This window comes from Triturus cristatus, chromosome 4_2 (genome assembly GCF_964204655.1).
Source record: "Triturus cristatus chromosome 4_2, aTriCri1.1, whole genome shotgun sequence".
NCBI lineage: Eukaryota > Metazoa > Chordata > Amphibia > Caudata > Salamandridae > Triturus > Triturus cristatus.
Window position 1 is genome coordinate 800290069 of NC_140586.1, and position 14412 is coordinate 800304480.

The window sequence follows — 14412 nt, forward strand, 5'->3', positions numbered from 1 at the left end:
TTGCCCAGTCTGGATTGAAAAACAAGACCCAATTTGTGAAGGCACTGAGGGCCTGGTATGAGTCAAAGGCACCAGAGAATCAGGTGGAAGTGGTTCCACCAGAAAGTGTCCATGAGTTTGGCAGGTGCCTGTCGCCAGAAGAGTTGGCAGACAGGGCCGCAACCCGGGCACACGAGGTGGAAATGGCAAAACTTCATGGGCAGATGGATATGGAAAAACAAAGATTAGCCATGGAAGAAAAGAAACTACAATTAGAGCATGACATGAAGCTGAGGGAGCTGGAGCTGAAAGCAAAAAGTTTGGAGCTTAATCCCTCTGGTGGCAGCACACCGCCAGTACCGGCGGAACCAAGAGTTTATATTCCCAAGGATGTAGTGAAGGAGTTCTTCAGGAATGACGACATCGGGCAGTGGTTCAGAGCCTACGAGGTAGCCATGTCTTCCCACCGGGTCCCTGAGAAAGATTGGGGAGCGGGGTTGTGGGGAAGGTTCCTGAGTGAAGGGCGGGACACACTGTTAGATTTACCTGTTGATGTTCGTAATTCTTATGCCCATATGAAGGAAGCATTGATGGCTAGGTATGGGTTGACCCCTGAGTTATATAGACAGAGGTTCAGGGGTTGCACTAAGATTCCCAATAGTACGTATGTGGAGTATGTGACTTTCTTTTGCAGAGCGCTGGATGGTTGGGTGAAGGGTAGTAAGGTGAATGATTATCAAGGGCTTCTTGATCTAATGGCATGGGAGCACTTGTCCAGTAATTGTTTTCCTGAGCTACGCCAGCACCTGATCGATAGTAAGCTGACTAACCCGAGGAAGCTTGCTGAGGAGGCGGACCGCTGGGTCAGTACCAGGGTCCACAAGGGTACCGTGGGAGATTCCGCCAAAGGTGGGCAGGGTCCCCAGCAGAAGAGTGGGGGGGACAGGGGTAAACAGAAGCAGTTCCAAAAAGGGCCCCAAAATAGTCCCCAAGGGAACCAAGGGAAGGGTTCTCAGCCACCCCCACCCCAGAAACCGACTGGGGCCCCGACAGGTCCTCCTGTTCCAAAGGGGCCCGTAAGATGTTACAGGTGTAACAATTTGGGGCATTTTGCCTCTGATGTAAAGTGTCCATTGTTTGGTAAACCAGCACCCACTGGTGCTCCACCCCGGCAGGTGACTAGTGTAGCCTTGGGGGAGGAGAGGGATGTCCAAGGTGGGTGGGGTCCCGCAGAGATGTCCCTGGTCTCGCTAGGAGACCGTGAAGTGGTCCCTCCAACCCAGCTGCCTGAGAACACTAAGAAGTACAGGCAGTGGGTGACCATAAATGGCCATAGAGTGGAAGCTCTTAGAGATACAGGAGCCAGTGTGACAGCCGTCAGGTGTCACCTGGTGTCTCAGGAGCAGGTGGTCCCCAATGCATTCTATCCCGTTGTTGCCGCTGACAACACAGAGAGACACTGCAAGGTGGCTCAGGTTCCCTTTGAGTGGGGGGGGGTCTCTGGTACTCTTCAGGTAGCTGTGAGGCCCGCCATGCCTGTAGACTGTTTGTTAGGGAACGATTTGGAGAGCTCACCTTGGGCTAAGGTGGAGCGGAGTGCTCACCTGGAGATGTTGGGTATGCCGGATTGGGCGTGTGTCACCACACGGTCCATGGCAGCCAGTAGAGGTACTCAAGAGGTCCTGGAGCCTGAGAGGGAGGCCCAGGAACCGGCCTCAGAGAGAAGGAGCAAGGGGCGCGGGAAGCCGGCCCCTGAAGTTCCCACGGTCCAGGAGGAAGCAGACCTTGAGGGGGATGCCCTGGAGCCTACAGGGGAGCAGATAGCTGAACTGGGAGACCTGCCGGAGCTGAGCCATTGGCAGCAGGAAGGGGGTCCCACCAGGGAGGACTTTTGCAAGGCACAGAAGGAGTGCCCTTCTCTCGTGGGTATGCGGCAGCAGGCTGCAGACCAGGCCGCAGGTGATCAGTCAGGATCACATTTCGTTTACTGGGAGAACGACCTCCTATATACAGAGCCTAAGGTTGCTGAGCCTGGGTCAGCCCGTGCGCTGGTGGTACCCCAGGACTTCAGAGCCTTCCTACTGGGGCTGGCTCACGATGTGCCATTGGCAGGGCATTTGGGGCAGGACAAGACCTTTGAAAGGCTTGTCACCCACTTTTATTGGCCTCAAATGCGCAGGAGTTCAGATACTCACTGCAGGACATGCCAGACTTGCCAGGCAAGTGGAAAGAGTGGGAGGAAGCAGAAGGCTCCACTCCAGCCATTCCCTGTGGTCGGTACCCCATTCCAGCGAGTGGGGATTGACATTGTAGGGCCACTGGACCCCAGGACAGCGATGGGCAATAGGTTCATCCTGGTCCTGGTGGACCATGCCACCCGGTACCCGGAAGCCATTCCTCTAAGGACAGTGACGGCCCCCGTGGTGGGACGGGCACTGATGGGAATTTTCTCCCGAGTGGGATTCCCTCTAGAAGTGGTGTCTGACCGAGGTACCAATTTCATGTCCAAGTACATGAAATCTCTTTGGCAAGAGTGTGGTGTAACCTACAAGTTCACCACCCCTTACCACCCCCAAGGAAACGGGTTGGTTGAGAGATTCAACCGAACCCTCAAAGGCATGATAATGGGCCTAGAAGGAGCCATGAGGCGTAAGTGGGACGTCCTCTTACCATGCCTTCTCTTCGCTTACCGTGAGGTGCCACAGAAGTCTCTGGGGTTCAGTCCCTTTGAGCTTCTGTATGGTCACCCAGTCAGAGGACCTCTAAGTCTGGTCAAAGAAGGCTGGGAGCAATCTCCCAGGAAACCTCCCCAGAATGTATATAGTTACATGCTGGCCTTCAGGAATCAGACTAGGCGATTCAGGCAACTTGCTGAGGCAAATCTGGAAGCCAGCCAGGAGGAGATGAAGCGGTGGTACGACCAGAACGCCACTCTGGTAGAGCTTCAGCCTGGGCAGAAAGTATGGGTCTTGGCCCCCGTGGAGCCGTGTGCGCTCCAGGATAAGTGGACCGGTCCCTTTGAGGTGGTGGAGCGCAAGAGTCCTGTTACCTACGTGGTGGACCTGAAGTCTCCTCGGAACCCCTTAAGGGTCCTACATGTCAACCGCCTCAAGCCCCACTTGGAGAGGTCTCAAGTGGGCATGCTCTTGGCAACAGATGCTGGAATGGAAGAGGAGACAGAACCTCTTCCTGACCTCCTGTCAGCCAAGGAGCAAGATGGGTCAGTGGATGGTGTCATCCTCTCTTCCACCCTGACCCCTGAGCAACAGAATGATTGTCGCCAGCTGCTGGGACAGTTTTCTGACCTGTTTTCCCTGGTCCCTGGTGTCACTGATTGGTGCGTCCATGATGTGGACACTGGGGATAGTCCACCTGTGCGGCACAAGGCCTACAGGGTGACTGACAGGGTGAGGACCTGCATCAAGGAGGAGGTCTCCAAGATGTTTGCACTCGGGGTAATTGAGTCTTCTAGCAGTCCTTGGGCCAGCCCCGTGGTCTTGGTCCCAAAGGCTGCAGCGCCGGGAGCCACACCCGAACTCCGGTTCTGTGTGGACTACAGAGGACTCAATTCGGTCACTAGGACCGACGCACACCCCATCCCCAGAGCTGATGAGCTCATCGATCGGCTAGGGGCTGCCAACTACCTCAGCACGTTTGATTTAACGTCTGGATATTGGCAGATCGCCTTGACCGAGGGGGCCAAAGAGAGGTCAGCATTTTCCACCCCAGATGGGCACTACCAGTTCCGGGTTATGCCATTTGGGATGAAGAATGCCCCTGCCACCTTCCAGAGATTGGTCAACCAGGTGTTGGCTGGGCTGGATTTGTTCAGTGCAGCCTACCTGGATGACATCGCAGTGTTCAGCTCCACTTGGGAGGAACACTTGCGTCACCTCTGGGAAGTGTTGATGGCGCTGCGCAAGGCAGGCCTCACGATCAAGGCGAGTAAGTGCCAGATCGGGCAGGGTTCCGTGGTGTACTTGGGACACCAAGTTGGGAGTGGCCAGGTGGCACCCCTTCAGCCCAAGATAGAAACCATCCTGAATTGGGAGGCGCCCAAAACCCAGACGGAGGTGAGAGCCTTCCTAGGTCTCACCGGGTACTACAGGAGGTTTGTCAAGGGGTATGGCAACATGGTTGCCCCCTTGACAGCGCTGACTTCGAAGAAGCAGCCCAGGAAAGTGATCTGGACTGACACCTGTCAGAAAGCTTTTGAGGCCTTGAAAACTGCTATGTGCACGGCGCCCGTTCTCTTGGCTCCCAACTTCTCCAAAGAGTTTATCGTTCAGACAGACGCTTCAGAGCATGGGGTGGGGGCTGTTCTTTCACAGATTAATGAGGAGGGCCTAGATCAACCCGTAGCCTTTCTTAGCAGGAGGTTACTTCCACGGGAACAAAGGTGGAGTGCTATTGAGTGTGAGGCATTTGCTGTGGTCTGGGCGCTGAAGAAGCTAAGACCCTACTTGTTTGGGTCTCACTTCCGGGTTCAGACGGACCACAGGCCCCTCAGATGGTTGATGCATATGAGGGGTGAGAATCCAAAGCTGTTGAGGTGGTCCATTTCCCTACAGGGTATGGATTTCACGGTGGAACATCGCCCTGGTACAGATCACGCCAATGCTGACGGTCTGTCCAGATTTTTCCGCCTTAGTGATGAGGAACTCCCTGGGGTAGGGTAGTTCTCCCCACTTTTCAGCTGGAGGGGACACGTGTTAGACCTGGCACCTTGGCGTGAGTCTCCCTTCCTCTTTTTGTCGCTGTGCCTCATGTGTTTTTATGGTGTTGGCCGCTCGGCGCGCTGTGCCACTGCCAACCAGTGTCACGGTGCGAGTGCTCCCTATGTAAATTGTATATGTTGGTGGGATTCCATGATTGGATTGTTTGATTTACTATCAGACCCCAGTAAAGTGCGCCAGGAGCGCCAGGGCATGTAAAGGCAAACAGCGCTGGTGGGCTTGCAGCACGGGTTGTGCCACCCACAGATGCGGCCGGTAAAATACGTCTAAGGTCTGCCATCGCAGAACCTGCGTGCAGTCTGGTACTGACACGCCGACCGACAAGTGCCCACACTTGCCGGTCCCTGAAACCTTCCCTTAGCTGCATGTTAGTCACCCCTCTGGTAGGCCCACGGGCAGGGTGCATTGTACGCCTAAGGTAGGACAAGCCGGGATGCGTGGCATGTCCTAGTAGTGAATTACCGCCATCTTGTTGTTCACTACTGCAAGGCTACCCTGTTCTCATAGGCCAGTATGGGCGGCCTGGATTATTACACCCTATGATCCTAACCGACCCAGGGAACATGGTAGGAGATCGAGTTTAGTATGCCTGAACTCGGAATAATAAGGTACATCTTTTCGCAAGGTTTATTTTAATATTCCGGGTTTGCAAATGCCGCTTTTAGAAAGTTGGCCTTTGCTTGCCTAAACCTTTCAGCCGCCTCTGCGTGTTGTGTATCTGATGTCTGGCTGGTGTGAGTGACAGGGCTGGGGGAACCCAGATGGGCAGGGCTAGGTAGCCTGGTATGAATAGGACGATCGACAGGTAGATGGGTGGGAGGAGTGCTCCTAGGCTCTGAATAGGACAGTGCTCCGCTACCTCAATGCCGGCTCCACCCCCTGTGGAGCGTCTGATGACTCTGCCCTGCACTCCGAAAGAAGAAGCCTGCATCACGTAAACAGAGTGCTCAGAAACCGGACTGAACTAGGCAAGGGCCCCCCTGGCCTGGGAGAACAAAAGATTTGTGGTATAAATGGAGGAGCCCTGCTCCTAAGAAACTAGATCCGCTTTTGACCAAGAAGAATCTCTGCCTGAGGAGGAGGCACCGGGAAAGCTGTAGGAGGAAGACTGTCCCTATCCTGGGGGATTGGCCTGCAGTGGTGACCTTGCTGCCGAAGGAGAGAAGAGAAACTGTTGCTGAAGACTTTTTACTTTACTTTTACTTTCAAGACTTGTGCTTTTCCAAAACGATCTCCAAGGGCTTGGAACTGAGCTTGCCCCCTGAACTGAGCCCCAGGACCATTGGGCTCTACCTGATCTTCACTCGCCTGCTGCTGGACTGTGGTGTCCTTTCCCTCGCCGGAGCTGTGACCCTCGTGCCCAGTCCCTCCCTGAGCCGTGACCAGGACTGCTTAGCCGCCCCCGCCTTGGGAAGAGCCTCGCTCGATCGGAGCCGCTCCCCCTACGCTGTGCTGGGCTGCCCCGTCACCTCGCTCGTTGGAGGCTCGCTGTGCACCTTCACCCTCCCGCCGGAATCGGCGTTTGTGAGCATCTCCAAGCCTCGGACGGCCCGGACGCATCTGCGTGCCCGGCTGCCCCGCTTTGTTCACCCGCCCCCTACAACACCCCGCTCTTGTCGTGAGCCTGAAGATCAGACACCCTCGTGAAGTGTGGGAGCCCCGGACGCTGCCTCGCTCTTCTGTCGAAGAGCCGCTGAAATCCCGCACCCGCCTTTGCGTCAAGAAACAAGGTACTGTACTTACGAACTCGACCGCGAGCTCGCATCGGATCCAGGGTCCGCAACGTTCTTATTTCCCTGTCATCTGCTGTGTGCTCCCTGGGCGCTGCCTCAGCACGAAGTGCGCTGAGGCCTACAGTTACCTTGTGCCCGCCTAAAGAACCTTCCGTAAAACAAAGAGAACTTTACCGTATTTCCAAGAATTGTGGCCCCATCAGTTCAACGTTACTGGGCCTTGTATTTGAATCTGCTGAAACTACATAAAAGCTTATTTTTATATACTTCCTGATTGGTGTCCGTTTGTGGTGCAGGCAAGGGGTTTACTGTATGTGTAATTGCATTTGCTTAACCGTGTACGCCTGAGACTTAGCCTAGACTGCTCGCGCCACGCACCTAGAGGGTGAGCAGGGGTTATTCTGGGGAGTCATCCTTCGCCCTGACAAGAAGTAAAGGGTCCCTGCTTGTTGTGGGTTCACACCTGCGTCAACCAGAGCCCCCTCATTTCTAACAGTGAGACACTCTGCAAAATTTCAAGTAAGCATTTAAATTGAACTGCATGTACCAGGATGCAAAGGGGCGAACTGTGCTGGGAGGTAGCAGTGTGCTCCCATCCCCCTTCTGTTTCAAAAAGGCTCCCTTGAGCCACTGGGCTGACGAGCTCATGGGAGGCACCTCTGCGCCAGGGAGAGGTACAGAGACCTGAGAGGATTGTGGCAGCTTTCTCAGCAAACCCCAGAAGAATTTCGTTTTATCTCTACTGAAGAAGGATGAAATCCAGAAGCACATGTATAGAGATTAACAGCACTAACCTGCACCAACTTTGGTGAGACACTCTGCAAAATTTCAAGTAAGCATTTAAATTGAACTGCATGTACCAGGATGCAAAGGGGCGAACTGTGCTGGGAGGTAGCAGTGTGCTCCCATCCCCCTTCTGTTTCTGTCCCAGTGGTGGCGGGCAGGGATCTGGTGTGAGGGGGCGGGGAGGGGGTGAGAGGAAGTAAAAATGTAAAATAAAAACTTAACCTGATTACCGGGTCTCTCCTCTGCCGTCCCTCCGTTGTCTCTCCAGCTGGAACAGGGAAGTAGGGAGCACCCGGCTCCCCTGAGCCAATCACAACGGTGCAATGCAGCGTTGTGATTGGTCTAAGCGTTGTGGATCCGCGCTCAGACAGGGAATGGGGGCCTGGGCATGTTCTAAATGACAGGGGAAAAGTGCTCATGAATGTTTGGCCGACCTGAGAGGGCCGGCCAAATATTCATGCACGGGTTGGGGGCCAAACCCATTCCTCCCCTTCCCAGCTCTGTAAGCAGAGCAGCCCCGCCCTCACACAAAGCTGCCGCAGCAGGGAAACATGAAAAGATAATAACGAGTTATTATCATTTTATGTTTTCTTTATTTCACTGCTGCAAGCAGTGGGGCGAAGCTCCTCCGCCTTAGCGGAGGAGCCGCCACTGGGTCATCAAACACTAGATCGGGCCCAAAATCTGTTCCAATGACAAAGAACTTCTGTGTGCCTCGGTTTCCCTCGTTGGGGGGCCCGTCGAATGCCCAACTCACAGGACTAAGCCTATTTTACAGCTATTCTGTGATTTGACAGGAGTTATATTGACTCCGCCTGCGCACACCATTAAACCCGGTAATCATCCTGTGTGGATAAAAGCACGTGTTAACGGAGATGCACTAATATGCCCAAAGCACAGACATGGAAGGAGCAAAGTGCTTCAGATGAAAGCGCATCTTCAATGGTACATCATTTAGCCTGTTCAGTTGCTGTTTGTAGCAGGTTCAGTAACACCGGGGAGCAGGGATTGGAGGACCCCTCTAAACATCAATTAGGGCTATTTCACTTCCCAACCACAGCGCGGGGGGCTCACTTTCCTTGCGGCTCATGACACCCTTGTTACATTGCGGGGCTATTGACCAACTGGGCGTGAGAGGCATGGCGAGCTAGGCAACGACCGCGCTTCAAACACAGGCGCAGTTATCAATGGTGAAGCAGGAGCAGTGGCACCGGGGCCCAGAGTCCTACGGGGCCCCCTGCTGCCCAGTTATGGCTATTTTTACTAGACAACTAGAGATTAGAAGCGCCCATGTTCCTGCCTTGCATAAGAATCCCATGCATCTTTGCTACGCGATTGGCCTAAAAACAGTACCATAAAAAAAGAAAACCGAAAGAGGGTGGCAAGAAACTATAGAGTATTTGTGAGATAGGAGGGGTCTAGAAGAGTACATTAAGAGTTGTGTTAAAGACAGGCTAAAGGGTGAGGAAGAATACAACAGGAGACCAAGAATAGGAAAACAATGGTGCGAAGCAGAACAAAGAGTGGGATCAAGATGTAACGCCACTGCGCTGTCGCGTTTGCGAGATAACGCAGAGACGTTTGTTGGCCCCGCCCAGCGAGTCGTGATGGAGCGACAGTCCGCACGAAGCCTCTCTACCTGTTTCTTGGACTGCTGCACCATCCGGTCCATCTGCTCCAGTCCGTAGTTCCTCTGGATCCTGGCGCGCTCCATCTTCTGGAGCACGCGCCGCCGACACTTCCATCGCAGCACCAGGAGGGTGGTCACCAAGCAGATGAGGGCCGCGGCCAGCAGCTCCCCGGCCACCACCCCCGGGACCAGCTGGCTCACCTTCTTCAGCGGCATGGTCCTCTCCCCAGCCCTTCAGAGCCACCACTGAGCGGGCTCCGGGGAGCGGCCGCTTTTAGCTGAGCCGGGATGAGTCGGGGCCACACATTCCAAACTCAACACAACAGCATGCCACAGATTCTGGGCAGGCTTTCAAAAGAGCAAGATTTGGGTGTCCTAGCAACAATCAGTGCAGAGGGCAGCTGTGCCAGCCTCAGCCCTGCCCATGGCACATTGTGGAGCAGAGATCGAAGCAGAGGCCGAGTCTGATGGGCACGAGACGGTGCCATCACCGTCCAGACATCAATGGAACGTAAATATTCTATATTTACCAGGAATATATTTACAGGGAATCGTGGACTTCGAAAAGAAGTCTTTATAGGAAAAAGCACCGTACATAGCTGTTTTTAGCTGTCATGTAATACTGCATACCTTAACATTTTTCACAAATTTCAGTAAAAAATCCCTGACCTAGACTAGCAGAAGTCTGAAGTCCACCAATTAGATGCATTATGCTTAAATTAAGAACCATCCTCCTGCATTCTAAACAATGCATGTTTTCCGGCGAGCATAAAAAAGAGCTCTGATGCATGTGGCTTGTGCATTACAGAAACATGCGGAGTACTGTGCTCGGGGTCCGAGTCCGAGTGTGCCTATGCGTACCAGGTATGTGTGTGTGCACGGGGCCTGTGCGGGGTCTGTGTGTGACCAGTGTGGGTGTGTGCCCGAGGCCTGTGCGGGGTCTGTGTGCCCGGTGTGTGTGTGTGTGTACCCGGGGTCTGTGCGTGCCCAGGGCCTTTGTGTGCCCGGGCTCTGTGCGTACCTGGGGCCTGTGCGTACCTGGGGCCTGTGCGTGCCTGGGACCTGCGCGTGCTCGGGGCCTGCACGTGCTCGGGGCCTGCACGTGCCCGGGGCCTGCGCGTGCCCTCTTCGTTACAGAAGGGTGACTGACCTTGTTCTGAGTTGCTGGAGTGGCGTTTTAAGGAAAGTTACTGAGAGCGGCGGCATGTGAAGTGAAATGCTCACAAACAAGAGAGGCGCTGTGCCCTGCCACCCAGGCAGACTGGCAACATAAGCGCAGTTAGGAAAGACGGGTGTTTGGCCTCGACTGCTACTGAACACATCGGGTAGTTCCCTGCCCTGGAATCACCGTCACCGGCCTCCCGGTCAGTCCAAGGGGGAGGAAATGACAGGGTTGCAAGATTTGAGGAAAAGAGTGTTGGGACGGGTGTTTTTGACCACTTCCCGCATGTTTTCTCCGGTCTTTCTTCAAAAAGATGTTGGTCAATTTCAGCAGTGGAAAAAAACTTGCAATTCCAACGGGTTCGCCGGGATCAGCGGAATTTGCAACGTGGGCCTGTGTGGTAAACGAATACGGTTATACCATGTAGGAGAAGACCCTTCTTTGGAGAAACCTGTTTAGCCATGGTTTTGATTAACAATAAAGGACGGTTGTGCTACAAATAATCTATCATCACAAGATCTGCGATGGAAAGCCAGGGCTGCAACGGTCCTCGCTCCAGCTAACCCTGATCTCAACCATCTCACCTCCCCCCCGAAACTTCACCTTTATTCGAACCTGAATTGCTAACTCTTTCCCGGATTCTGGACCGCACCCATTGCTAGTGGAATGGAGTCTTGGGGGGGGGCAGCTGACCACAGGGAGGTCTGCCCCTGGGATAATTTAGGCAATGGAACAGTCCAGCAACTGCTGAGGTTTGGGCTATATTGTAGCCCAGGGGTCTACAACCGGCCATTTTACGACACCAGCCACTATTTTATAGTGGTGACACTGTGGCTGGTAGAAGGTCGCAGAGAGCATTTTGGTTTGTAGTAGTGAGGGAAGGGAATGATTGCTTGGGGTCTCCTGGCGATTGGTGCATTTGTCCCATGACTTGGCGTTCACTGACTGCCACGCTAGACCCCGGAAAAGAACCTGGAGGTAAGGCAACTGTGGAGAGCGGCCAGAGGGCATGTGCAGCGGGTTGCTGGGGAGAGTAGGTGCCCAAACGGTCTTCTCAGCATGGGAGCGCCAGCTATGTACCCGCATGGGTGGCCTGGGGAGGCAGTGCAGGGGACTGTGCGGTTGCTAGCGTCTGCGAGCTGGCCAGGGACAGTGGCGTAGCTATCCCCAAGTACGCTCGTGGTGGTCCCTGCGTTTGCCACCTCATCGAAGAGGTGGGGGGGGGTTGTGGGGTGCTGGCGAGATCCGGAGCCAATTGCTGGCCCGCGACAACCGCAATATAGAGCGGGGAGGAGATTGCTGCCTCCGAGACAGCAGTTCAGAGTGGAGAGAGGCAGCCGCCCCAAAACTCGTGCCGCCTGGAACAGACCGCCCCCCATCACCCCTTGCTACGCCACTGCAGGGACCTGACTGAGGATGGAGAAGCACGATCAGTGTGCGTAGTAGCAGGGAAAGGTAGGGAGACTGAGGTAAGCCATGTTGCAGGCCGCATTTTGGTAGCCTCTTCTAAGAGGGAGGCCAGGGTGGATGCTGGCGCTGCAGGAGAGTGCCTGCTTCCTTTGACAGGGACGAGCTGGGAAGGGAAGACAGGGAGGAACGAATTTTCCTTCCAGGCAGCAGTGGAGGAGGCTGTGACTATTGTGGGGCCGGAAGAGGCAAGAGCAAGTGGAGTTCAGAATAGGATGGGGTTGAGCAGGAGGTGGGGGGCCCTAGGCCCCGGTCTCATTAGAGAGAGGGGATCTATAGGAGAGAGCCCTAGTGGGTGAGAGGGAGCGGTGTGTGCAGGGGGTGTTGTTGGGGGACAGAATGCATGTGACCGCATGGCACTCAGGGGAAATCACACAGGGAGGGGCAGAGGTGGGAGGTTTTAAACCTGGCACACCAGAGGCGCTGTATGTCCCTGCAGCAGCGATTGTGGCGGCAGGCCTTGAATGGAGCATCGGGGAGGATGTGGGACTGGGCAAGGGGGTCAGCAATGATCAGATGTTTTAGGGTAGGAGTAGATCACTGGGACATGAGGGAAGGAAGCCTCAGAGGGCATTTTGCCAGGGCGGACCGGCACACAGGCAGAGTTGCTCAGGTAGCGTGGTGGCATAGCATGTCAGGGGCACAGGTTGGGCTGTTGAGGGTATGGACAGGTTCACGTTTGGAGGTAGATAGTAACAGTTGATTGTCAGATGTGGGGGTGAGCATGGTTCAGTATAATGAAGTCATCAGAACACTGGGCAGCTCCTCTTTCTTGCAGGGTGATCAGCATGGCAGACTCGGGAGAGATCAATGGGGCTCCAATACCCTAAGGTAAAGAGGAGGCTGACTCCAGTATGGCCAGCTGGACGGCGGCAGTGGATGGCAAGATCACTGCCCCAAGAAGGTACAGAACGGCTTCGGCTGTACAACCAACTGGAGGGTACAGGGCTACCCCCGGCACCGGACAACACAGGACATGGCGTCCTGCATCGGAGAAGTTGGGAGGGCATGGTTAGGGGCCCCTCAACGCAGACCGGATCCAAGTACAGGTTTCAGACAAGTGGTCATGCCGCAGTGGCAGTCAGCAAACGCTGTCACAGGTACTATGGTTAACAATACGTTAGAAGATACAGTTCTGGACTATGATGAGGGAAGGATTTATGAAGGGGAATTGGTGGAGAAGGAGTTGCAGCAGGAGAAAGAAATACGATGGTGGCAACAGGGGCCAGGTGGACACAGGGGAGACGTTCATCAATCTGTGGATAGTGTCTTACAGTGTTTAAGCGATGGGCAGCAGGAGCACAGAGCCTGTGGAGTGTCATGACCCCCTTATGTGCACTGTGTGTAGTTTCTAGCGCAGAGAGCTCATGTTGCACTACCCCTGTGGCACTTTATGGCACGCTATAATAACTTGCCTGAGTTTCCCCTAGATCGTTGATTCCGTTACCCTTGATTCTTTGTAGTGTTATCCCCAATCCCCAATTGTCCTTCACCCTTAACTCCGTGTTGTGTTAACTTTGCCACGCCTTATGGCGCACCATGAGGTTATGCCTAAGATTTCCCCAAAACCCCCTGATTCCATTACGCCTTAGCTTGCAAGCATTCCCTGAACACGTGAACCAATGGCTTGCCTTGCTCCCACTGTTACTAGGGTCTTAGAGTGTCTTCACTTATGCACATTTACATAAAATTATACGTTCATTTCATATTAATTGATTTATTGAAGTTTTCAGGCATAGGATTGCACAGCACGATCCATGCGGAGCTAGAAACTGACAATTGGCACACCACTGATCACTTTGCAATACCAAATTAGGGGCCGATTCCGATCCAGGTCGGAAGGGCACTGAACGCGATCCGGCCGGAAAAACTACGAGCCGTACGTGTGTTTTCCGCTCGACTCGTACAGCTGTACGAGCGAGCCAGTACAATGCGAGCTACATGAAATTCACCGACCGAGTCGTTTCCGAGTCCGGGTCCGAACCGCTCCGTACGTCTCGGTCGTAAGCTAACCGTGGCGTGCAATGGATGCGTTTCACGACCGAGCCAGTACGATGCACGCGTCGGACAGCCTTTGCGAGCCAGAGTGTCCGGCTCACAAAAGCTCCGGGAGTCGGACTTCGGGGGTCCGCGTTGGCCCCCCCCCCGACACCTGCAGCCATACGACTCGCACACAGGGGGAGACACATGGGTCTCCACCACACAGGCATGTACGGCGCGGATGGCAACGACACGTACCCACTGTAGGGGGCGCACTGGTTCAAGACGTACCCATTCAGTCAATGGGAGCGCATGTACACGTCGTACAACTGGCTCCCATTGACTTCTATGGGAGTCCGACCGAACCGAATCTGACAGCATATGTGCGCATCGTACTCGCTCGGTCGGACTGTAGGGGTCCGGCTCGGTCAGAAAACACTCCGGATCCGACTCGGTCGGAGTGCTTTTCGACCCAAATCAGAATCGGCCCCTTAATGGTTGCATTGTGGCTGGTCTATTTATTGCCGAAGATACTGAATCTTTTAGATCTTCATGTAGTCCATGATAAGATACAGCAACATCCACCTCCGAATGCACACATTGGGGGTCATTAGGATAGCGGGCGGATCGCCACCGCCCATATGGCAGTGGCGATCCGCCCGCCAAAAACCATCGCCCGCATTGAAATTTCCCCCGCCACAGTACCATGGCGGGGGGCTCCAGCGGACGGAAAGACTGTCCGACCGGCTTTCCGCCGGTAGGCAATCTGCCCGATTGCCTACCAGGTGGAAAAGCTGTTAACATGGTGGCGGTGTCTGGTAGACACTGCCATCCATATTAGTATGCAGCCGGGGACATGTCTTTCGAATTGCCGCCATGGAAAGGCAGGCGGTTCGCACCATTGGGGAACCCGGGATTCTGGGGCTTGCGGGGTGCACA

General features: G+C 54.5%; 1 protein-coding gene across 3 annotated transcripts in view; it reads right to left on the minus strand.

Moving 5' to 3' along the window:
* LOC146835075 (vitamin D3 hydroxylase-associated protein-like) overlaps window positions 1–14412 on the minus strand; it is a 536242-nt gene that overhangs the window by 383581 nt on the left and 138249 nt on the right. The window contains exon 1 of one of the 3 annotated variants that reach the window (XM_085602741.1): window positions 8874–9122. The exons of the other annotated variants lie outside the window; for them this stretch is intronic. Coding sequence (XP_085458867.1) covers window positions 8874–9080 — 207 coding nt within the window. The 5' untranslated portion in view covers window positions 9081–9122. Of the gene's footprint in view, window positions 1–8873; window positions 9123–14412 lie in introns of those variants that run through there. 3 annotated transcript variants of the gene reach the window in all.